Source organism: Hylaeus volcanicus, chromosome 7 (genome assembly GCF_026283585.1).
Source record: "Hylaeus volcanicus isolate JK05 chromosome 7, UHH_iyHylVolc1.0_haploid, whole genome shotgun sequence".
In the NCBI taxonomy this organism is placed as follows: domain Eukaryota; kingdom Metazoa; phylum Arthropoda; class Insecta; order Hymenoptera; family Colletidae; genus Hylaeus; species Hylaeus volcanicus.
The window spans coordinates 2,597,754-2,621,736 of record NC_071982.1 but is presented as its reverse complement, the minus strand read 5'-3'; the positions used below and the strand labels follow the sequence as shown (position 1 = coordinate 2,621,736).

At 41.7% G+C, this 23,983-nt stretch overlaps 3 protein-coding genes across 4 annotated transcripts in view; 2 read left to right on the top strand and 1 right to left on the bottom strand.

The window, feature by feature from the left end:
• Positions 1-9,071, top strand: part of LOC128879902 (microtubule-associated protein futsch-like) — a 38,461-nt gene extending 29,390 nt beyond the window's left edge. The window contains exons 10-11 of the mRNA XM_054129461.1: positions 7-6,730; positions 8,354-9,071. Of these exons, the coding sequence (XP_053985436.1) occupies positions 7-6,730; positions 8,354-8,523 (6,894 nt within the window). The 3' untranslated portion in view covers positions 8,524-9,071. The remainder of the gene's footprint in view (positions 1-6; positions 6,731-8,353) is intronic.
• Positions 9,072-12,723: 3,652 nt separating this feature from the next.
• Positions 12,724-23,112, bottom strand: LOC128879558 (COMM domain-containing protein 4). Its single transcript, XM_054128825.1, has 8 exons — positions 22,979-23,112; positions 14,444-14,490; positions 14,270-14,341; positions 13,539-13,604; positions 13,432-13,471; positions 13,162-13,362; positions 12,920-13,066; positions 12,724-12,851 (listed from the first exon to the last, which is right to left on the bottom strand). The coding sequence occupies exons 2-8, from the start codon at positions 14,444-14,446 to the stop codon at positions 12,814-12,816; spliced, it is 567 nt and encodes a 188-aa protein (XP_053984800.1). The 5' UTR covers positions 14,447-14,490; positions 22,979-23,112; the 3' UTR covers positions 12,724-12,813.
• On the top strand, positions 17,422-23,167 carry LOC128879554 (uncharacterized). 2 transcript variants are annotated; one of them, XM_054128819.1, is made up of 6 exons: positions 17,422-17,611; positions 19,300-19,540; positions 19,989-20,128; positions 20,708-21,005; positions 21,932-22,067; positions 22,381-22,920. In XM_054128819.1, exons 2-6 carry the CDS (start codon positions 19,315-19,317, stop codon positions 22,496-22,498), a joined length of 918 nt encoding a protein of 305 aa, XP_053984794.1. In that variant the 5' UTR covers positions 17,422-17,611; positions 19,300-19,314; the 3' UTR covers positions 22,499-22,920. The 2 variants fall into 2 exon arrangements, with proteins under 2 accessions (XP_053984794.1, XP_053984795.1); XM_054128820.1 differs by lacking the exon at positions 22,381-22,920 and adding an exon at positions 23,027-23,167 and having other exon boundaries at positions 17,423-17,611.
• The last annotated feature ends 816 nt before the right edge of the window (positions 23,168-23,983 follow it).

The following is a 23,983-nucleotide window of genomic DNA, read 5'->3' as shown; positions in this document are numbered from 1 at the left end:
ATCGAGAAATCCAGATCGCCGAGCGTATCAGCGGAGACCAAAGAAAGCATCGATCGCTCGAAATCACCGAGCGTCGCCGGTGGAATTGGCGAATTGAAAGACGACGAAAAGGCGATCGACAAGTCGAAATCGCCTAGCGTGGCAAGCTCTCCGGATGAAACAAAAGGAACTATGGATCATCCCAAGTCGCCGAGTCTTGCTGGGGAGAAGATCGACGCGAAAGATGTTGAAGAAAAAGGGGTTGAGAAATCTAGATCGCCGAGCATTGCTGGTGAAATTGCCGATCTGAAAGACGTTGATGAAAAAGCAACCGCGAAGTCGAAATCGCCAAGCATTGCTAGTGAGAAGCCTGATACGAAAGATGTCGACGAGAAGGAGATCGATAAATCTAGATCGCCAAGCATTGCTGGTGAAATTGCCGATCTGAAGGACGTCGACGAAAAGGCGATCGACAAGTCGAAATCGCCAAGCGTCGCTAGTGAGAAGCCTGATACGAAAGATGTCGACGAGAAGGAGATCGATAAATCTAGATCGCCGAGTGTTGCGAGCGTTGCTGGCGAAACGAAAGACGTTTCGGATCATTCTAAATCCCCAAGCGTCGCTAGCGAGAAACACGACTTGAAGGAAGTTGACGAGAAGACTATTGATAAATCGAGAAGCCCGAGTTTGATAAGTCCGATCGGTGGGAAACCTGACTTGAAAGAAGTAGAAGAGAAGGCTATCGATAAATCGAGAAGCCCGAGTTTGATAAGTCCGACCGGCGGGAAACCCGACTTGAAGGATGTTGACGAGAAGACTATTGATAAATCTAGGTCCCCGAGCGTGGCCGGCATAACTATTGAAAAACCTGACCTAAAGGTCGTCGATGACAAAGCAAGCGACAAGTCGAAATCGGCTAGCGCAACTAGCTCTCCGGGCGAAACTAAAGAAACGATGGATCATTCGAAGTCGCCGAGCCTCGCTGGCGAAAAGATCGATGTAAAAGATGTCGAAGAGAAAGAGGTAGAGAAATCCAGATCGCCGAGCATGGCTAGCGAGAAGCCCGATATGAAAGACGTGGATGAGAAGGAGACCGGAAAATCTAGGTCGCCGAGCGTAGCCGGTGAACCAAAAGAATCCATGGATCACGCAAAATCTACGATCGTTAGTGACGAAAAGTCTGACATGAAAGATGCAGAGGACAAGACGATCGAGAAATCGAGGTCGCCCAGCTTGACGATCGCGTCTGATCGTTCCAAGTCGCCGAGTCCCGAAGAGAAACTCGATTCGAAGGATGTGGACGAGAAAGCGATCGACAAGTCTAGATCGCCTAGCGTGACGAGCTCGATCGGCGAATCGAAAGACGCAAAAGATCGTTCGAAATCTCCTAGCGTCGTCGGTGAGAAGCCTGATTCGAAAGATGCTGATTCGAAGGATGTCGAGGAGGAGGTAATTGCAAAATCTAGATCATCTAGCGTGATAAGTGTTCATGGAGACGCGAAGGAAACAACGGATCGATCGAAATCCCCGAGCACTACTACCGAAAAGCCTGACTTGAAGGATGTCGAAATTGTTGACAAATCCAGATCGCCTAGCGTAGTTAGCCCTGGGGAATCTAAAGGAGTCCTGGATCATTCGAAATCGCCCAGCATTGCCGGAGAAAAGTCTGATACTAAGGATGTCGAGGAGATAGTTGGAAAATCTAGATCATCTAGCGTGATAAGCGTTCCTGGAGACGCGAAATCACCGAGCACTACTACCGAAAAGCCCGACTTGAAAGATGTCGAAATAATTGACAAATCCAGATCGCCTAGCGTAGTTAGTCCTGGCGAGTCTAAAAGAGTCCTGGATCACTCGAAATCGCCCAGCATCACTACCGAGAAACCGGATTTAAAGGATGTCGATGAGAAGGCAGGTGAAAAATCCAGATCTCCTAGCGTCACGAGTTCTATTGCTGTAGCAAAGTCCGATTCACCGGATGTCGATGAGAAGGCAGGTGAAAAATCTAGGTCACCTAGCGTGACATCCGCTCCTATGGATCATTCGAAATCGCCCAGCATCACTACCGAAAAACCGGATTTAAAGGATGTCGAGGAGAAGGCAGGTGAAAAATCCAGATCTCCTAGTGACACAAGTCCTATTGCTGTAGGAAAGTCTGATTCACCGGAGGTCGATGAGAAGGTAGGTGACAAATCTAGATCGCCTAGCGTGACATCCGCTCCTATGGATCATTCCAAGTCACCCAGCATCACTACCGACAAACCCGACCTAAAGGATGTTGACAAGTCCAGATCTCCTAGCATCGCGAGTCCTGTTGCTACAGAAAAGTCTGATTCACCGGACGACAAAATAAGTGAAAAATCTAAATCACCTAGCGTGGCTCCTGTGGATCATTCCAAGCCACCCAGCATCACTACCGAGAAACCGGATTTAAAGGATGTTGACGATAAAGCGATTGACAAATCTAGATCTCCAAGCATCGCGAGTCCTTCCGCTGTAGGAAAGTCTGATTCGCCCGACGACAAGACATTTGATAAATCTAGATCTCCCAGCGTGACAAGTATCTCTGGAGAGCCCAAAGAAGCACCGGATCATTCCAAGCCACCCAGCACTACCACCGAGAAACCCGACCTAAAGGACATCGACGATAAAGCAGTTGACAAATCCAGATCTCCTAGCATCGCGAGTCCTGTTGCTACAGAAAAGTCTGATTCGCCTGACTACAAAGTTGAAAAATCTAGATCTCCTAGCGTGACCGCTCCTGTGGATCGTTCCAAGTCGCCCAGCGTCACCCCCGAGAGACCCGACTCGAAGGACATCGACGATAAAGCGACCGACAAGTCTCGATCCGCCAGCGTAATTAGCATTCCCGCCGTTTCCGAAGGGACGATGGATCACTCGAAGTTTGTGAGTATCTCCGACGAAATGCTCGGTCTAAAGGACCTCGATGAAAAGGTCCTCGACAAGTCGAGATCGCCGAGTGCGACGAGCGTCTCCAGCGACTTCAAAGACGCCACGGATCGTTCCAAGTCTCCTAGCGTTCGCGAAGACGAGGTCGATCTAAAAGACGTCGATGCGAAGGAGGATAAATCGAAATCACCTACCGACGCGAAACCTAGCGACGCGAAAGAGTCCAAAGTGCCTACCGATCGATTCGCGTCCACCGATCCTAAAGAAGCTGCGGAAGGAAGATCCGAAACGCTCAAGGAATCTCCTGATAAATCGCAGGATGATACCAAGCTACCAAGCTCCCCGGTCGGAGAGCAGACACCTAAAGACAGATCTCGATCGCAGAGCGTCCAATATACCGGAGATAAGACGCCCTTGACCAGGTCTAGAGCTGCGAGTATATACCAAGAAAAGACATCTGCTACCGAGACTGACGTGGTTCGAGAGGAAGCGGAGTCCTTCGCCCATATGGACCCAAGGAAATCCTTCGACGAGAAGAAAACTCCTGACTGGTCGTTCAAGGACTCTACCGGGATCGGCATTGCCGCCACAAAAGTGATTGAAAAAGAGCTGGGAATTATCGGCAGCACGGACGAAGGCGACGCTACCGGTTTCGGTACCAGAAAGGACATCGATCGGGACGACGAACGAGAGGAGGACATCGTCAGAGTGACTGCTGAGAAACAAGCTGATATCGAGAAGTATATCTTGGAGGAGTACATACGAAAGAGAAGGAAGATCACGACGAGCGTGATAGAAGAAATAGTTATGGTTTATTCTGTCCCAGAGTTCGTGGTGACGGATATCATAGACACGGTTACTTCAAGGGAGAACGTACGCAGAGAATCGATACTAGATTTCGATGTACAAAAACAACCTGCGAAAGACACGAAAATACCCGCGATCGATCCCAGGGAACTATCCAACGTCGAAAATTATATAACGCATGAATTCGTCGCGAAAGGTAAGAAAATTACGATGGCCATTTTCGATGAAATTTCGAGAGCGAGGAACGTACCGCGAGCGATTCTCAGGACCATCATCGAGGAGATCGTCGCGAAGAGGAAGCTCGAGAGGAGTTGGGTGATGGACAGCGAGGTGGAGAAACTGGAAGAGGAGAAGCCAACGCCGAAAGGTTTCCTCGAGCTTCGGTACAGAGAGAAGAGAGGCGATTCGAGGAGTCCTAGCTTGTGTTCCGATAAATCCACCCTGGACAGTCCCGCTCGCTCCGAGCCGCACATCGACGAGGAAATTTCGATATCCGAAGAAAAGAGATCGGAGATCGAGAGACTCCTAGAAGAAGACTACATAAAGAAAGCGAAGAGAATCACGGAGGAGATCTTGGAGGAAGTGATCGTTAGGACGCGTTTGCCCCGGTACATCATTTTGGAGATAATAGAGGAAGTGATCGCGAAGAAGAAACTCTCGAGAGATCTCGTGATCGACGCGGAGATCTATCAAGACGGAGCCGACGAGAGTTATGAAAAGGACGATTACAGATACGAGAAGTCGCCGGAGCCTCGTTTCGAGCTCGCCGACGACGGAACGAAGTCGTCGTACGGTTACAAAGAGTACAAGAGTACAACCGAGTACTCGGAAGGCCGCGATAAAGAGACGTCGATTTCCGATTACCCGGTGAGTTACGAGAGCCAGTTCCACAAAGCGTTCCTAGCAGGAATGACAGAGATACGCACGACTCACATCACGACGCTTTCGGGGAAATCGACGCCGGACGTGACCCGGGACGGGACGCCGGACTCGACTTCCGAACCCACAGCTTCCACAGTCGAGAAGGCCGAAGATAAATTCGCGGAAAGTAAATCGTCCGACAAAATCCCCACGGTAACACAGAAACCTACCGCGTCCCCTACAGAACAGCCCAAATCAACGCAAATAGTCACCGTATTGAAGGAGAGCAAGATCGGAGAAACGGAAGTCTCGGACAAAGCCGGGAAGTTAACGGAGTCGGACGTCCGAGCAGACTCCGACGAAGAATTCCACGACAAAGTAATCGTGGTTAAAAAGATCGTGAAGCGGGAAGTGGTGGACCAACAAGAGCCCGAAATTATTTCGGAGACCGTGACCAAACGAGAGATTCCAGCCGAAGGCGATCCCGAAACGATTCGAAAAATTATAAAGCGAGAGATCATCGAGCAGGACGATCCGGTGGTGATCACGAAGGTGATCAAACGCGAAATCGTCGTCTCCGATGACGAAATCGGGGATAAGGACGCGGAAAGAATAAGAGGAACCGCGACCGAGGTTCCGGAAACGATCGAAACGATAACTAAGACGAAGAAAATTGTGATTACCGAAGAGACGTCTGGCGACAAGTCAAGTTCGTCGAGCACGGACGCAAAAGTAACAAGTGGAGTGACTCCCGCAAAGGAATCTATCAAAGAAAGCGAGAAATCGAAGCAAGAGGAAGGAACCGAAGACTCGAAGCAGAAGGACAAGTGCCCGATGTCCCCTCTCGTACGCGACATCGTCTCCGACATCGCCAGTGGTAGCGGTCAATCCTACGGCTCCGGAAGGTCCACGCCCGACAGAAGGTCCGAAGGCAGATCCTTGACCGGAACGCCGGAAGGTTTCCGATCGGGCGAAGTAATCAGAACCATCATCACCACGACGAAAACGGTTTCGGACGACGGCGAGATCGTGACGACGACCAAAGAGGTCACGGAGACGACGAACGAGAAAGGCGAGACGGTGATTCTAACGGAGAAGATGGACGTTAAAGTAGACGAGTACCTGCCTAGCAAAGACGCGGCGGAATCCGCGATCAGCAGTATCATCGGTAGCATCAAGTCGTCCGAGGGACACTCGTCTACTAGTCAGTACCCGAGTGGATACTTGAAGGAGGATTCGTCGGTTGGATTCTCGGCGGCTGCGATGAGTAGCAGCTTCTACGGCGAGTTGCCCGCTGTTCCGCCTCAGATCAGTGCCATGAAGACATTCCAGGAGGATGTTGGTAGCAGCATCCGCCAAAGCAGCGGACCTATTCCGATACCCAGTGATTACGCGTCGAAGATATTCACGGTAGAAAAGGAGTACGCAGGTGGATATGAAGAGAAACCGGATCCGAAGAGGTACGTCGACGAGGCAGATCTGGATTTTGAGAAAGCCCTGATGGAACATAGGGAGATGAAAGAAGCGACCGAGTCGCTGGGTAGAGGACTGTCGCCGAGATACACGAACGGCAGTGCCCGAAGAGACGTCAAGGACGACGCCGCGGATGAGAGTGGCGAGGATGCGAAACCAGACTCGAAGAAGGACCCGCTGGAGGGTTGGGGGACACCGTTGGGTCTTCCGTCTCCTAAACCGCCGCGGAAGTTCAACTTGATGAAGGCCCCGGTGCCAGCTGCGACATCGAACGAACTTGGAACGACGACCGACGACGACGCTTCGCGAAACTTCGACGCCACCGTCGACTGGGGAGAACCCCTCAGGTTACCTTCTCCGACACCTGTGAGCAATGAGATCTCGAACAAAGGCACTCCGAGCACGCCCAAGAAGGAGAAGAAGCAAGCGAGGAAGGTCTTGTCCGAGAATCTGAAGAATAAAAAGCGCTCGGAGAGCCCGGGAAAGAACGATAAGAAGATGAAAGACTCGAAGAATAAAGTTCAACCGGTGTACGTGGATTTGACGTACGTGCCTCATCACGGGAACTCTTATTACACGTCGTTGGACTTCTTCAAGAGAGTACGCGCGAGATACTACGTGTTCAGCGGCACCGAGCCCAGCCGAGAGGTGTACGACGCTTTGCTGGAAGCTAAGAAGACTTGGGAAGACAAGGATCTCGGTATGTTTCGTTTGAATTTTAATCTTATTTTGATTTTGATCTTAAACTTGCGGTCAGTCCTATAATCGAAGGAATTTGTCTAAATTTAATTATTGGTTTGATGCTTCCAAATCAATGGTTCGTTATACATATCTACGTGACTAAGCTTTACGCGTGTACAGTGTCGCGGGTTTTAATTGACAAACTTTGGGAGCGTATCCTACGAGCGGAAATAAGAAAAAAAATGTTTTTCGAAGTTTGCTCAGAAACGCTTTATTACAAAGTTATTTGTTAAGGGTAAAAAGGCACTACGGCAAAGGCCCGATAAGTGGCAGACAGAACTGACTAAACCCAAGGAAAACGAGAGTTTTGTAAGTAAATAACGCGATAAAATTTTTTTATCCAGAAACCGACTTTAGAATCGTATTTCTCATCCCAAAAAACATTGAAAACCATATTATGGGCGAGATCTAAAAATAGAAATTTTTTGGTCGAAAACCGGCAAGGGGAACCCCTTGAAATTTTCAGCTTTTGCAACTATTTATTTTTTTACTCCAGAACCTTAAATAGGAATTCGATGAAATTTTTACCGAATGTCCATCTTCATAGTAGATACTTATAAAAAAATCGGTGACCCGCTGAAACAATTGTAAGGGCCTCAAAAAAATTCGTAACTGTTTTTGAGGTTTGTGATCTTTAACCTGAATTTTGAGGGTGATAAACCCATCTGAGCATTTTATAGCATTAAACAACTTTTATTGGGCTTTAAAAGAGCTTTCCAACGCCGCGTGGATTAATGAAATCGGTTAAGAATTGAGGTAGTTATGGACGTTTAAAGTTGACAAGCCAATCTTGGGTCACGATTTTTGTCAATTTCCAGGGTTATTATAGGGAATAAAAAAATTGTATCCAATCATCACGAAACTCGGTATCTATAGGGTTTTTTGGGTGCTGAATCCGAATATGGTGTTGGTTTTGCTTTAATAAATTTTCCTGGGGTAGTTTCCAAATGTTGTTAGTATCGAAAGCGGTTTTTTGACAATAACTTGAGAAATAATTTTCTTAGAATTTGTAAACTACTTTCACTGAATTTCTCGCATCTATGTTATTTCAAGAAAAATAATATTACATCCGCGTAAAAATACGTAAGAATATGTTGAGCTGTGAGCGCTCTGAGCCTATCCCAGCTACTCCATAACTACTGCTCCCAAGCGCTAGATGGCTGCGTGCGTTCGTGTCTACCCAAAAGACAACTCGCAAGGTTTGCACGATATATGTATACGTGATTGCATGACGAACCAAGGTTGGCCAACCCGTGGCCCGCGACATTCATCACACTTTCACAAAATATATTTATTTTATAATGGCCAAAGTAGTAAAAACCCATGTATTAAAAATATATATTAGTTTTGCATCCGCAGTCGAAATTATGGGAAAAAATGAATGTTGATTTTAAAACAATATTCATACAAATATATGACAGATACTGCCTGTTTTATTTACGAGTTTATAGTTCCGTGTTCGCGAAATAATTAAATTATATTCTGCGAACTCATGATGCGCGGGCATCTTGGAACACGTAATTATGGGACTGACCGTATGTCTACGCATCTTCGCGCACGTTAACACCCATTTCTTATTCAGAGGTGACCATAATACCAACTTACGACACGGACACTTTGGGTTACTGGGTGGCCGACAACGAAGAGGCCCTCGCCGCGAACCATATCGACCTCTCGCCCTCGGCATCCAGATGTACGATCAACCTTCAGGACCACGAGACTAGCTGCAGTGCCTACAGACTCGAATTCTAGGGATTGGCAGCCTGCTCAGCCGTAATAGTCGAGTTCTGAGCGGTGTCCAGAAAATACACCATCGCTTCGTTTCTGGACTCGTTTCCATGAAAAAAATCGAGGCGACGCGCCGCGAAACGTCGTAACCCGCCGTCCCTATTAGCGGCTCCTAGAACTTTGACAAATTCTAAACGGAGGCTACGTCGATTTGATTCGGAGGTAGCGCGATCTGTAAAGTTTCGTCATTTATCCCGGCCGGAAGAGTTCGCTCTTAATTTCACCGCACCCGTTCTATCCAGATTCGTCTCTCGAGAGTTACGTCGACCTATATCGAGAGTTAACCGCGACCTGTATCGCAGTATTCCTCCTTCGACTTACCGTTGTCCCACCTCCTCCATCCAAGGACAACGGTAAACAGAAAACCCAAGACTACCCTTCTTCCCGCCCGGATACAATCCACGAGCTTGCTTCCGAGTAAAGTCAATTTAGCCTCCGGTCTCTATCGTTTTACTAATTTCGAACGACATTTACCTGGGAAGAAACAGAGTACTGGTTACTGCCAGAGCAAAGAGAGCCGGAAGGAAAATAAAAAAAAAAAGGGCTGTGATAGATCGAAGCTTGAAATTGTTGACGGGATCGTAAGGAGAAAGTATCGAAAAGTAGCCTTTTCGTCGGTACGAGATACCATTATTCCTAAAGCCCTACGAATCCGTGCGGAATATTCCAATTTCCACGCGTCGGCATTCGTCGAAGCTCGAGAACATGAAAGAAAGTGTTCGGAGCCTCTTCTCGACGTCGCGAAACGCGAGTACATTTTTATATATCGACAGGGTTGCCGCTTTAAGAGCGACGAGTACCACTTTACCGACAGTGGGTCATCGGGAAAGGAGTCTAGGACTATCGAAGCAGGACAGGAACAAGGCAACGATGTTACACGATAAACGGGGGAGAAAAGAGGACGAGACAACTATGACGACCAAGAGAAACTCGAGAAACGAGAGATTTGTTCGTAGGCTACTCGAATTCGTGGATAGGTCGATACGAGCTTGAGTCACCCGACTCAAAGGTTTTACTTTTTCGTCGTTGATGTCTATTCGAGTGTAGATTAACGACTATACGCGCATTGGCGACTATTAGATAGGAATTATCTATGTCGTGTTTCTATACCGTAGAGAATAGAAATACGCAAGTACTAAAGGACGAACTTTGACTGTCGTTGGGAGTCGAATAGATTAGACGGAGAAGCAAGCAGTGATGCGTCAAGGATTGCGAATGCAAACGTTCCATTCCAATAAATTACTCGAGTCCGCGCAGAGACGACACGAGAATAATTCGAAAGTGATACCTGTTGAAAGGGATTCCTTTTCTCGCACCAAAGAAAGTAAAATATCGGAAGGAGACATTGAAACGGCGATAAATTCGTACAAGATCCATCCAATGGACGAACGTCCACGTTCGATAATTTTATCTCTGTTTCTCCGTGATCCGTTCAGACCGATACGTTGCAAACAAAGCTAGTCGCCCTTATCCTAAATCCGTTCGTAGGTATTTTTTTAAAAAAGAATCAAAGTATCTCATTTGGAGCAAATGAAGTGCATCACTTTCGCGAACGATGAAGGTACGGATACCAAACGCGCACCATTTTGAAATCAAACCAAAGGATACAACCGCGCCGATAACGATAACCGTACGAATATTCGTTTTGACGAACAGATATTTCGCTGTGCCCTGAGATCTCAAAGAATACGCTGGCTCTGATATATTATATATGTATACTCCTAAAAATGTTACGAACAAATATTTCGTTGGTCGCTGTTATTACGCGAGATACATCCCTGCAAAGGGAAGTGTCACTATCCTAATCTCGTCGCTAAGAATTTCGAATTGATTCGGGTTTTTTCTACTTACGTACATGTCTCTTCATTACAACACGCGTTTTGTTGGAACGACTGTATCGAAGAAATTGTAGCGAAGAGAGAGAGACGACGAGGTTCCAACGCGTCGAGCGATGTTAATGGTGTCAACAATAACAACGACGATGTTGACGTTCGTAACGACGACAGCGATGACGTCATGTCTCTGGTATTTACTATCGCTAACGATACTAGAACACGTCGCCACTATTGTTTATTATTATCATTCTCGCTGTCACTACCGTTGCTACTGTTACCATTATCATTATCGTTGCTAGCCTAATATTATAATTACCGTTACAGTTGTTTTCGTAACGAACGTCACCAAACGTCGCTTTCGTTATCATCGTCGTAAACGTCGATCGCTGTTCACGAAAATGGACGATTTCTTTGCTTGATTAGTAAAAAAGAAAAAGATACGGAGAGCTAGTCGCATGAATGTGCGATGGTGACGAAACATGTACCTATGTATTTATGTATTATTTATCGGCAAGTAATAAAGACCAGCTATTTAGGTAGGATGTTAAAATTATGAAATTGAATTTAACGGATACGAGAGGGATAAATGAGTGAGAATATTATCGGTTGGTGAGATGAGACGAACGATCGAAGGTACACCGTCGACGAGTTTCCGAAGAGAGGGGATGAATATAAATTGAGAGAAGGAAAGATATAATTAACGAGAACGAGCTTTCACTAAGACAGTTTAGAAGAAATATGAAGGTGCGAAGAATAAAATATATATATTATACACACAAATATATAATATAATATATATGGATGCAAGGGCAAAGAAAAATAGGAACAAACTTAAAAGAAGTAACGATAATGAATTACGAAAATGTCAGCCTCGACACCTGTACGAACCCCTAAATCACGGTGCTTATCGGGTGTGAGAACGGTGATACGATTTCGTTTGAAAATCCGTTTTAGAAGAGCCGGGTGATGTTTTTTTTTTTTTTTCTCTTCAATTACCGACGTATCTGACTTTCGAACGCAACGGGGTAAATGTTCTCGTTCGGTCTTAGCATCCACGTTTTTCCTAAATCTAAAATGGTAAATAAAATGGTAAAAAGTCGACGTCTTCGAAAGGAAGCGATCTACGTTTTAAGGCATGATAGATCAGAGTATGTTTACTCCGCGGAAAACATCGGATACGCCAAGGGTCTAGTCAGAAAATCTCGTTTCCTAATGTTAAAATCATCTAGTCATTCGCAGGTGGGTCCTATGTCCTTACGAGATTGCACCAGAAACATAAAGCGACTTCGGTCTTTCACGATTATATTATACGAGTCGCGGTTCTCACCCCTTGAAGCGCATCGGCGCGTCGCGTTTTTCGAATAACGAATTAAAATACTTACTGTGGAGTGTTCATGGTGCTATGATGATGATTATTATTATTATTATTATTATTATTATTATTATTATTATTATTAATATAGAAATAACAATGTTATGCTATATGACAAAAATGATAATATAATAAATATACATTATAACTTAAATATATTACAGGTTCTTTTGTTAAAACATGTAAACAATGTCCTCTGCTTATTCCAAAACATCTCTTATCGCATTCCATTTCTAGAACTAAGTAGCGATTTAAGAAATTCGTTTCAAAGCTTTAGTTACTAGTTGGGTAGATTTTACTGTGTAAAAATGTAGAATTCGAAATAAAAGACAAGAACCGCACAGAGCGATGAATGATAATTTTGGAAACTAACTTTAGGTGAGAAGCTATCGAATCGAAATTTAAATATACTTCGTTCGGTGGTTCTAAGAATCACTGAGAAATAACGAAGAGAAAGAAAATCTCTAAGTTTTCTTCGATTAAAAAATTTTCGATCCATTTATCCGTTGACACCTCCATTGCAATTGTTTCCTATCCGTTTCATTAACCCTTTATTCACTGAATTTCTCAAAAGTTTTGAAAATCTAGGCGTCCATCTTGGTCTTGTATAATCTTATAGAGTCGTCTCAAGCTTCCAAAAGAAGGAAAGCTCGTGCTGCCATCCGACAATTAAAAACGAACTTCACAAAAGTGGACTCGAAAGTCACGATAGTTTTCAAAGCGTATAAATAGCGTATAATTATAGTACAGTACCGTGAGAAAATTAACGGGGAAGCAATAAATAAAATAATATAGTTTTTATGAATGAATTCTGTTCAGACGAGACTTACAAGACCCGCCAGTAAAGAAAGGTTTAACGAAAGTAAACGTGAAATCAAGAAAAAAGCTTGACACCAGGATGGGAATCTTGGAATACAATAAACTGTCAACAAAGTAGCTTACCGCTACCTCCAAGTGTACGTCTCTGAGTGTTATTTTAATTGATAATAAATTGCATTACTCAGCAGCAGAGTACAATATATGGTACGGCATCTTAATAATAGATATTTAAAGGTTGTCCATTAACGACTTTGCCCTCCGTAATTCTTGAAAACAAAGACAAACGAATGAGAAAATTAGATGCAAAATAGCCATAGCTATTTCACGCGCATACCTGTCAGCAAAACTTGTAGATCATCTTTCGAAATGTTGATAGTAGAATCTTCACCGGTGCCATCCAATTTCTTCAATTTTAAGGATATCGTGGAAAACGGCGAGGAAGTGTCGCAAGGTAGGACTTCGATCGACGACAATCTGCTCACTGCGAAAACGTTAACGGGATATGTTATGCATTTATCCGAGAAGGAGAGGCCACCTAATTTCTATTCGCTAAAATAATTCCAACGTCGTAATTACCCCTCAAAGACTGCGAAGATAAAGCAACTGTGATTTGAGGACAATGATCCGTATGCAGTCTAGCAAGCGCGGCGCTATGTTCTCGAGGTAGGCCAAGTTGTTGCAATTCGCTACTCAAATCAGCCGCGGAAACTCCGTGTCGCGCAGACGACGTGAAGATCAATTCAAGGGCCGCCACCATAGCCTTTGCATCGTCCAATTCTTCGCAAATTTAAAGAAATTTAGGAATGAAAGGAATTGCCTTAAAACGATCGAGTTAAATACACTTACCAACTTTAGCGTCTTGAGTGATCTTTTTAATTTTCTCTTCCTGAAAGAAACACTTTTGCTATGATAGCGAAAAATTTATAAACAATGGATTACGAATAAGCGCTTACGTCGAGTTCTCCTTCCGTTAAATATTTTGCAACGGTTTGCCCTAATAGTTTGATTTTGATTGATGTCTGCAAACAAACGGTGAATTAGTTGACGCATTTATAGGCGTATTACATTACACTGTCCAACAAATTTATAGTTTCTTTAGGTTTTGCGATATCCATTGGCTGATTACTATACTAGGCTACGCGCTAGACGGCCACAGTAGTATAGGCTACGCATAGACGGCCGCAGTAGTATAAACCACGCTCCACCGGCATACTCGCGCTCTGAGTCGGGGTTTTCTGTTAACCCTTTGCACTCGACTTTTGTTCTGGTATCTACCAGCAACTCGAGATGTTTCTTAGCATTCTATTGCCATGAATTCTAAGCTATCTAGATTTGCGAATAAGGTCACCTTTACCTCACCGACAATCATTTTATCGATACTTTGAGCTCCAAAGAAATTGAACCTAAAGAAACATTAGGTATTGTAGAAATCTCCTCTACCTTTTAAAACTAAATAGAACATTCTAACGTTCGCAGTTTTTAAGTAGTACAACATTTTCTCTCAAAATTGACCGATTTTACGAAATCTTGTGCTTTTTTAGAAAACTGAGGGTGATGGAGCAATTTGGCTTTCAGATTCGTATTTAACACGAGGAACACTATAAGGATCACTCAGTGGATATTACAGAACAAAATTCATGTTGGACAGTGTTATCGAAGATGTAGAACAGATTAAAGTTTGTACCATGCGCGATAACGTGTTGATTTCTGCTAAAAGCCAATCGGGACAGTCTCCGTCGCCTAGAAATCTGAATTTCTACGAACAAAGGAAGACAGAAACGCGTTGCTTTAATAACTATGGTAAATCGATGCACGCGTTCCTTAGATATCTTTAAACACGGGCGAAATATCATCTTACCATTTTTGATCGCTGTCTCCTAAATATACGACGAACAAAGTCCCCGTCTGAAACGTAAATTCGTTCGTATATTACTCGATCACGATAATCTTAAGAAGACTAATATCTCGTTCGTCAGCGTTTCAGAGCATCGAGTACAGTTTTGCGTGCTTGGCCAGTTCTTACTTGGCTAGATTGCGCAAGAGATCATTACATTATGTACGCCTGCGCATTGTTTCACGCGTCGTAAAGTTCTTACGATTATGTACATCGCTCGAGGCGCAAAACAAGAAACCGTGTATGTATCTCGTTTCGCGAGCAGCTGACATCTGTTTCGATAAATGGGTCAAATCGATATAAAAAAAATAACATCGATACGCGACGAGTACGTAAAATGTTACGTCACGGTGTCGTCGAACCAACAGGTGTGGTTGCTGCAACAGGTACAGAGTTCGAGTCTATTTCGCCTTTTTCTCGATTCGAGTGTCGAACAAAACGAATTTCTCGTTCGATCCTTTGTAGTATCGTATTATCCCTCCTACTACTTTCTAACGAGAAAACCTTCAAAGTTACAACGACCTCACGACTCGACAAAACTTTTAGTCGTCGATTGGAATAAAAAATCTTTCCAGGCATGGAAAATAGTTTTCTCCCCAGCGACGCATTTCCGCCTTGCTTTCGAGCAATAAGTAGAGTCATTTTTCCTCCATATTTAAAGGAGCGCATTCTCCTCTTCGACAAATACGGGATAAAAAACCACCGGTCACAGCTAGTCTTAAATATAACGTCATCAACAGGCGATGATTCTTTGCTCGTAAACGAATCGAAAATGAAGAATGATATTTTTTCATAGGAAGCTTCGTTTTCGTAAAAATAAATCGAAAATCTACTGATTCTGACATTGTCTAATGTACCATACCTGTTCTATGCAAACTGCAATTTTTTAAACGATTACAACTAATCGAAATGGACACTAACATAACAGTAGCAACATAAATTAGCAACGTAAGTAGAAATGGTGAGTAATGGTCAGACACGGTGGTCAAGTCGTACGCGTGCTCCAAGGAGATTCAAGACCAATTGTCTCAAAATTGAAAGCTCAAATTAAAAAACTCTGTTGCTCATTTTCGATTCATTTTTTCCTCGAAAAATGATCTAAGAATGAATATAAGAATATAAGAACGAAGCCCTGACCGATTACAATCAACGTCCAGGCTAAATCATTGAACCTAGAAAGCTGAAATTTTGCACAGAGGTTTCCTTTATGATATGTACAAGGAAGAAGGAAGAATATTTCGAAATTCAACCCCTAAAGGAGTAAAAAGGGGTTGCAACGTTGGTATTCCACGCGGGTGAAACTGCGGGGCACAGCTAGTATAATATATATCGTGTAAATAAATAATTCCTCCATTATATAAATATATATTGTGTAAATAAATAATTCCTCGTTGTAAAATTGAAGCGTAGAATTTGAATGCGAGTTCGCGCCCACCCTGCCATTTGTATTCGTGTATAAACAGATGTCAGCGAAGAATGTTAAACGTTCCGAAGAAACGTCTCGACCGACCGGACGAATCTACAGACTGGAACTAATGCGCGATCTTGCCCGCTCTACTGTATTTTTCAGCAGGTGCTTAACTTTAAAGACAATGGTTATTACCTCGACTGTTCTCGAGGATATAATAATCAAATATAATAATCCTTCGTCGATGCGCGTCAAAGTACCCTTGGTTGGGTTACGGGTGAGAAGGGGAAAGGAGATTACCTCTGTAAGGTTTTTTGTCAAATATCAAACGAGAAATGTTACATCGCGTAGCATGAAAATTTACGACGGCAACGCGGGATAATCTTTTAGGACGCGCGGCGACACATTTTTAACCTTTACGCGCATATGCTACCCCCATTTCTTCCCTGTTTTCAATTTCTTCTTTTTTCTTTTAACTTAGAAACGTTCCTATCCTTTTACAGAGCATTGAAAATTTTATTAGATTGTCCCAAAAGTTTCTTCTATTTCATCAATAAGTAGTACATACACGATATTTTATGTCTAATGTTATATTATCGAATCGCGTAAGATTCATTTTGCTCCGCTATGGTTACAACATTAAGATCTAAGAAATTAAGTGGTCTATTTATAGAAACATTGCTACGTAAAATGACTGAATACAAGTCATGGAAGAAACTTTTGGGACAACTTAATACATTCTAGAACAGGGCTTCGTAAACCGTGGATCGCAACGTCAAATGAAATCGCTTAGATAATAATATTTAACATTCTCTTTAAATCATGTTATTGCAAAAAAATTCAGTTTTGATGAAAAATATGGTATATAATTTTTGTAACTATAATAACTACGATTGCGCAACACTTTGTGCAATTTTTAATTTCACATTTCTGTATGTTTTTAAACAAATTCTAAAACTTCCTTTTTTTTTTACGTATATTGTTACCTAATCAATAAATCGTCACAAAATCTGTACATATCTTTATTTGATATTTTTTGGTGTGCAAACAAAAAACCCCAATCATAAATGGAGTCGTGAACGAAGAAAGTTTAGGGAGCCTTGTCCTAGAACAACGAAGAAGCGAACGATTGGCGATTAAAAATCCCACGAACGTCTCGGAAGTTGTCGAACGAAACAAGGGGGAGTAATGAAAGTTTTAATGAAAGATTAGATAAAAGGTTACCTTTCCTCCGTTTAATATGTCCGCGGTCTAATCACGTTATCGATACGGAAAAAATGAATGGAAAGATAAGCTCGTGTCTCGATCAAATGTGCGATGAAAGCAAACGACAAAAATGACCGAGTAAGGGGTAGACGGGGAAGTGAAGAGGCGAAAGGAAGGGGAAGGAAGATGCGTGAAGGAGCGACAAAGATATTAAGCGTGAACAGCAATAACGGCAAGGGCGAAAGAGACGGTTGACGAAGCTGGGCTTGATTTTTTGGACCAATCGGAGAGTGCGCTGAAGAACACGTGCCGGGTATAAGAAGAGCAACGCGTATCGTTCCTGGCCACTGTGTACCTTATTTTACCGAAGCTGGCGCTTCAGGTGCCCGGGCATCTCACGCATACCGGAAAGTATCGGTGAAAGCACAATTTTCTTTCTACCATTCGGTTCGATCCCGTGACAGTTTAGCGTCGATTACTTTCGACGCGATCCGCAATCGAAAGGAGAAGTTTCGAAGGTGAGTACGATAGTATTTAACCACGCTTTTTAGCGCACTTTTTATTTCTCATGACAATTCTTGATCGGTTCGATTACCAATTTCCGGTTGTTTTCGTTGGTAGAAATCACAGACAGAATATCTTCAACCGTTCATTATTATTATTTACCGTTTATTTTATTATCATTTAACGTAATACATTTAACCTACGACTACCTGTTAGACTCGTAGTCTCGTATTCGGGCCAAATGTAAATATTACGGGCATGGTTCGTAGTGCGACGGTCGCGATTTGTAATATCACACTTTTTTATTATTGATTCTTGTATGAATGCTAATTACGTGAATTGCTAATTTATTCGGGAACTGGAGATAAATGTTATATTTTATTGATTGATGATAAACGTTTCGTGGTATATCTACTGGAATTATTACATCGGGGTTGCTTATCAAATATTTCACAAAATTAAATCAGTTGTATCTTGCACGTGAAGTTAAATTACGTAAATCGTGCGCGATTTGTACAACCTAGATCCGATTTTCCGAATGGTTCGAAGGCTGGCCGATCTTGTTTACATTTTTGGCCTCAGTTGGAACGTAAATCGTGGGTTAAAGGGTTGAAGTTGTAGATCTACTCGAGATGTATAGTTGTCGAGTGGAATTCGAAGAATGAGTGTATCGTAAAATAGAATTTTCATTCTCGTATAAGGTACTGGACATAAATGGCGCGTGAAAACAAACAAGAACTTAAATGACAGGTTTGAAAGCGTTCGCTAACTAAATTTTAACACGCACGCTGACGAAAGTGCATCTCTCCTTCTTCCCTGCGCTGCGTCGTTCGACTATCATTGTAAAAGCATCGATCGCGACGAAAAGAACGTACAAACGAAAAAAGGATGTATTACACGGATGCGTTATTTTCCTTTAATTTTTCTCCAAAGGAAAATTGAAAACTAAATCGAATTAAAAGCAACTTTAAGCTGAACCTGTCGCGAGATTCGAAGAAAATTGGTACTAAGTCGTTAGGTATCGATCACGTTAGTCTACGTACGGGAACAAATAAATATTGACGCAGCGTTTACGATAATCACATTATAAAACATTTTACAATGCGTATAACAATTTAAATTCCTTCCATTTTAATAGAAACGTGCAATTAGCAGATTATATTTTCGAAAGAAGATTGCAATGTAGGTACGCTGCCCTCCCATAAAGAGTACACAGTTAATAGCCCCGTCTTTGCATCAAAGTATTACATGTCTGCGCTATTTTTATCGGATTGGACATTTTGTCCTCCTCTTTTTTCTTCTTTCATATACGTTTATTTTACTTTAGCAAGACGAGTGAGGTACCATATGTCTATCGCCTTAAAAAATGATATGAGACAACCTAGTAAATGGTTTGTTCGTAGTTCCCGGACATTTGCTACCAATAAATCAAGCAATAATTATTCTTCAAAATAAATGCCATCGCTTCTATGTATATGCTTCTATAATAGTTTTCATCCATCTTTCTGCCAATTGTCCAATTCCGATTTGGATGTCAAATGTCATAAAGAATTTTAATGTCAAAAATTCAAGGATCAAGCGTCCGGGAACTTATTGGACAACCTGGTACACAGTGCCTCAACCAAACTATAATAATATTTCACGTTTCGTAATATTTCAATCGCAGTCCGTATCTCCTTATTTACATTAATTCTTTGTAAAGTGTCTCGTGTCAGACATGTGGATTCTTCTTCCGATTGTCTCTCTGTTGGTGCACTCGATCGTGGGAAAACCCGCCATTCGCGGCGCCCTGTCGGACCTAACCCAGCTGGACAAAAAAAGTAACGGGCTCCTTTACAATTGGGGCGAAAGATCCGTGATCAACGCATCGAAAAGATGGAAAGATGAATCGTTCAAAGCGAAAAGGACGAAAAGGCAATCCGAACAGGACGTGGTTGTATCCGGTAAGAGACGACAACTTAAGGAGGGGGCATACAATACGATTTTTCAAGAAAAGCAGAAAAACCAAAACAAGGCGTTTCCTTTGTCGTCTCAGCCTTTTTCGTTATCTTTCCATAGAATCGATTTGTTTTATCGATATCTCGTGTACATTTGACTTCTGCCACCAGAAGTCTTCTACAATTATCCTGTGGCTACTAGTGATTACGGTTCCATCTCGTCTTATTCAATTTGTTTTTTTAATTTCGTGATAATGCCTCAAGTGAACAAATTCAATAAAGCTAAATTATCCTTTGAACATTTTATTTTTGCCATTTCTAACTATCGAACAATTATGAAAGTTTGTTTCAAATCGATTTTTTTCGAAAAATGTGTAGCGCCCCCTTAATTTAATTCTACTATGTGAGATAAAACGGAATAAAAGTAATCGAAAATGTTGCGTTTCAATTCTAGATGAACGAGAAGAAAACAGTAACTTCGATAACGCGCAGGACAGTGAAAGATTCAACTACAATCGCGCGACCGACTCGAACGTAAGGATCGTCGAAAGAAAAAGGAAAGGTACAGGATCATGGTTTAAGCGTTTGGTTCCGGTAAGATCAAGTACTTCTAGAGATATTTCGCTGCTCTCTAAAACGTCCCATACACGATACGATCTGTCGTACGACTTATCGTACGGGCATCACCAGTTTTCCGATAAAAATGATATCAAATACTACGTAATCGCGGTAATATCTTGCACCGAATGTGAAAATTAAGGAAACGAGAAAAATCGTCAACTTTAAAGTGTCATCTCAGAAAATAACTATTATATTTGGAGAACAGAAATATTTTTGTTGCGGTGTTACATATATAATAAGTCCACTACGGCAGTTTACGGATTCCGCGTACTTTAAAAATTGAATTTTGGCCAGGTTTCTTGCAAAATGAACCACTGTGCGATCTGTCCTACGACTTGTATGTACGACATGACATGTACGACTTGTCGTACGACGGATCTTATCGTGTATGGGGTGGTACGAAAACACGCCACAGTCAATACAATTCTCATTTAAACGGTCGAAGGGACTCATCGAACCAATTTGTCGCACGACAAGTTGTACGACCGATCGTATCGTGTATGGGACCTTTAAGTTAAGTCGACGATCGTTTGAAATTATTCTCCGTTGAAGGAATTTGATGAATTCCCCTCTCGGGAAAATAATGACTTGATATACGGGTGGGGAGATGTGAAAATGAGGGATCGTAAACCGATTCGTCAGTTGTTTTACCCCGGCAACGGTAAACGAGAAAAATCGGATTCTTCAGCGAATATTCTCAACCGAACGGTACGAGAGAAGTCTGAGAAAAAACATCAAGGATTTTACATGTGGTCTGGGAAGAGAGCAGACCAAGAACTCGATCGAAAGCGATTTATCCTAATGGTAGAACCTTCGCCAATTGGCGCTAATATATCTGGCATCATGCAAGGTCAGTGACATGCATGACATCGTATTAAAGAGTAACACCACTCTAGAGACTGAAAAAAAGGCCTAACTTTGATCATTAATTTTGAGAGTATCGCAAAAGAAATAGGATTTCTTTTAACAGGGTTTATTTAACACACATCGAAGTATAAACAAAAGTTGTTGTATTATAATGTTACTACAAAATGCCGACGACGAAGCGAGTCTTTAAAATTGACTTTTTTTTTAAACACCTTCGCGGGAGGACGGTTTTCTCATTGTTTATAAAATCTGGAACAACCTAAAAATTTTATAATCTATGTACTATTGGCTATAGAAGCGCGTAAGGTTTTGTGTTTTAAATCAAACATTGTATAAATAGCGCACCAACCACCGTCTTGGCTAAAAAATAACAGTAAATTGTTAATAAAAAGTTTACATTAAATAAAAAAAAACCGCTACGTACTTCTATAGACAGCAGTATATTACAAAATTTGTTGGTTTTTTGTTCCAAATGTTATACACAACCAGAAAACCGTTCTCCCGTGAAGGCGTTTAAAAAACCAAACAAAAAAAGAAAAAAGAAAATATACACGTAAAAATGAGTAACTTCCTCCTTTTCCAAGTCGGTTAAAAAGTCAATTTTTGACTCGTTTCGTCGTCGCCATTTTGTACTAAAATTATAATACAATAATTTTCGTGTATACAACAGAATGTATTAAATAAACCCTGTAAAAAGAAATCGTACTCCTTTTGCGATACTTTCAAAATTAATTATCAAAGTTAGGCCTCTTTTCAGCCTCTAGTGTGGTGTTACCCCTTAAGTATTCAAAATTCGAACGAAGAATTACTAACTATTAAGTGACTTAAACGTACGCAGACCAATCACTAACGAGTAAAAATATCATGGATTTCGAAATTTAAACGTTAACATTTGTACGTTTTTTTAAGATGGAATTGCGAGCGAAGAAGAGATTGGAAGAATCGCTAACAAAAACAACGTGGCACGAAAAAAGAGCATTTTACGCATAAATAATGAAAATGATTACGCGCAGAGGGAAGAAGTTGCCAACAACGATAACGATTGGTCTGTAATGTCAACGTTTTAACGTCTTGAACATCACTTTTCTTTGCTTGTAACCTTCGTCTTGCTTTACTCTACACAACCCATACAATAACAACAAGTAATCACGGTAAATGTAGAAAACAATATTCGAAAGAAATAGAAATTTACGTATAATATCGATACGTTAAAACGAGAATTCTTCTTCTCATTTTGTCTTCTCACTCCTATCTTTTCCTTTTTAAATATTATCATCATCATCATCATCATCATCATCATCATCATCATTATTGTTATTATTATTATTATTATTATTACAATTGGTGAGTCACCGTAGGATAATGCCAATAGCTGACAAGAAAACACTCTATGGACAAATCAAGGAAATAGCACTCGATCGGTCGGAAGGGAAAAGAAATAAAAAAACGCGCCAGTTTCGTTTCAAGAATCAATAGTTCGATGTTCCCGCCAATTCTGCAAAAGGAAGAACGTCTTCCTTTCCTCGAGTGGATAAAACAGACCCGAAACATTATTCTAGCAACTTTTTTTTTACAGTTAACAATGAATTGAACTTTTCTCGAATAAGTTCGTTAACGATTTAATATATTTGTCGATTCGTCTCTCTTGTAACTATTTTTTAAAAACATCTGATACGAGACGTTCAAAGATCAAAAGGTCTAAGATTACGACGAAAACAAAAACTGTTTTTCACTTCACTTATTACGCAATTATTTAATGCATATAGTGCAAAATTTAAACAAAAACACGAAATACATCGAGCGATATATTATATGTAAATAAATGGGTGATCGAGATCATTTTGGGTTTGTGTATACAGTTACATTGTGTATATTGTGATATATTATTGTATACTTGAACGAATAATAAGATATATTCATTCTAAATTGATATATATTCACAAGTGACAAACTTACCCAATGGAAATTACGGTTTAAACAATTTTGACAGGTTAACGTTTGCAGGTTAGGAACTGTGCACTGTACACTCTACTGTCACCAAGTCTCGTCGAAGAGTAGCCAACCCCATCTACGGAGTTCTATGAACAACTAGGAACATTCATTCCTACCATCCTAGAAGAAAGTCACCAGCTCCGACACCAAGCGAAGCCTAGAGGTAAACGAAACATAGAGGTTGGCAACATTGCAAAATTAGCGGGATAACTATTCTAACAGTGCAGTGTCGCGTCATAGTAGTCATAAATTTCGTCTCACGGAACAGGCATTTATTTATTCTTCTCTAAATTTGTTGAATTCGCACAAGAGTTGCACGAGCTTCGTTCGCAACTATCTAAGCCAATCGCTAGAGAATTAAAACAGCGTTTTTGTGACAAAAATAGTAACAGCAAACCGATTGTGCAGTTACATAAAAGGGGATGCGTAGATTAATAGGTATATGTTTTTCATTCCCAACTCTGTTCCGTTTTCTTGTTATTTACAATTTAATGGTGAAAAATCGTGATTTTTGTCGTATTTTGGTTATAAATTTTAAACTAATGCAGCACTATCAATGCTCCACGGAGATAAAATGTAGGCGATGAAAATACCTACAGAATGAAATCTCGAACGTCTCGATCGGATAATGAGGAACGGAGAAAAATCTGGAAAACCGGAAAATTCATCGTTTTTTCAAAAATTCGTATCTCCGCCATTTTTTAAACTGAATCGATGACCTTTTGGGAACAAGTAGTGATTGATATGTTCTTTATGTGTGCAGAAAACGGGGATTGTCGGATAGGTGGTTTTCTCACAATCGCAATCTGAATTTTTCAGTGCGCTTTCTTCCATCGGGCCTGTATGCGTTATCGTAAGACCGATTTTTATTTCTAAAAAAGATTTGAATAGTCGACGTACGCGTACTACAAAACGTATATTCTAGTTTTTCGATAAAATGTGTTGAAGTATGAGAAAAGCCCTTGTAAA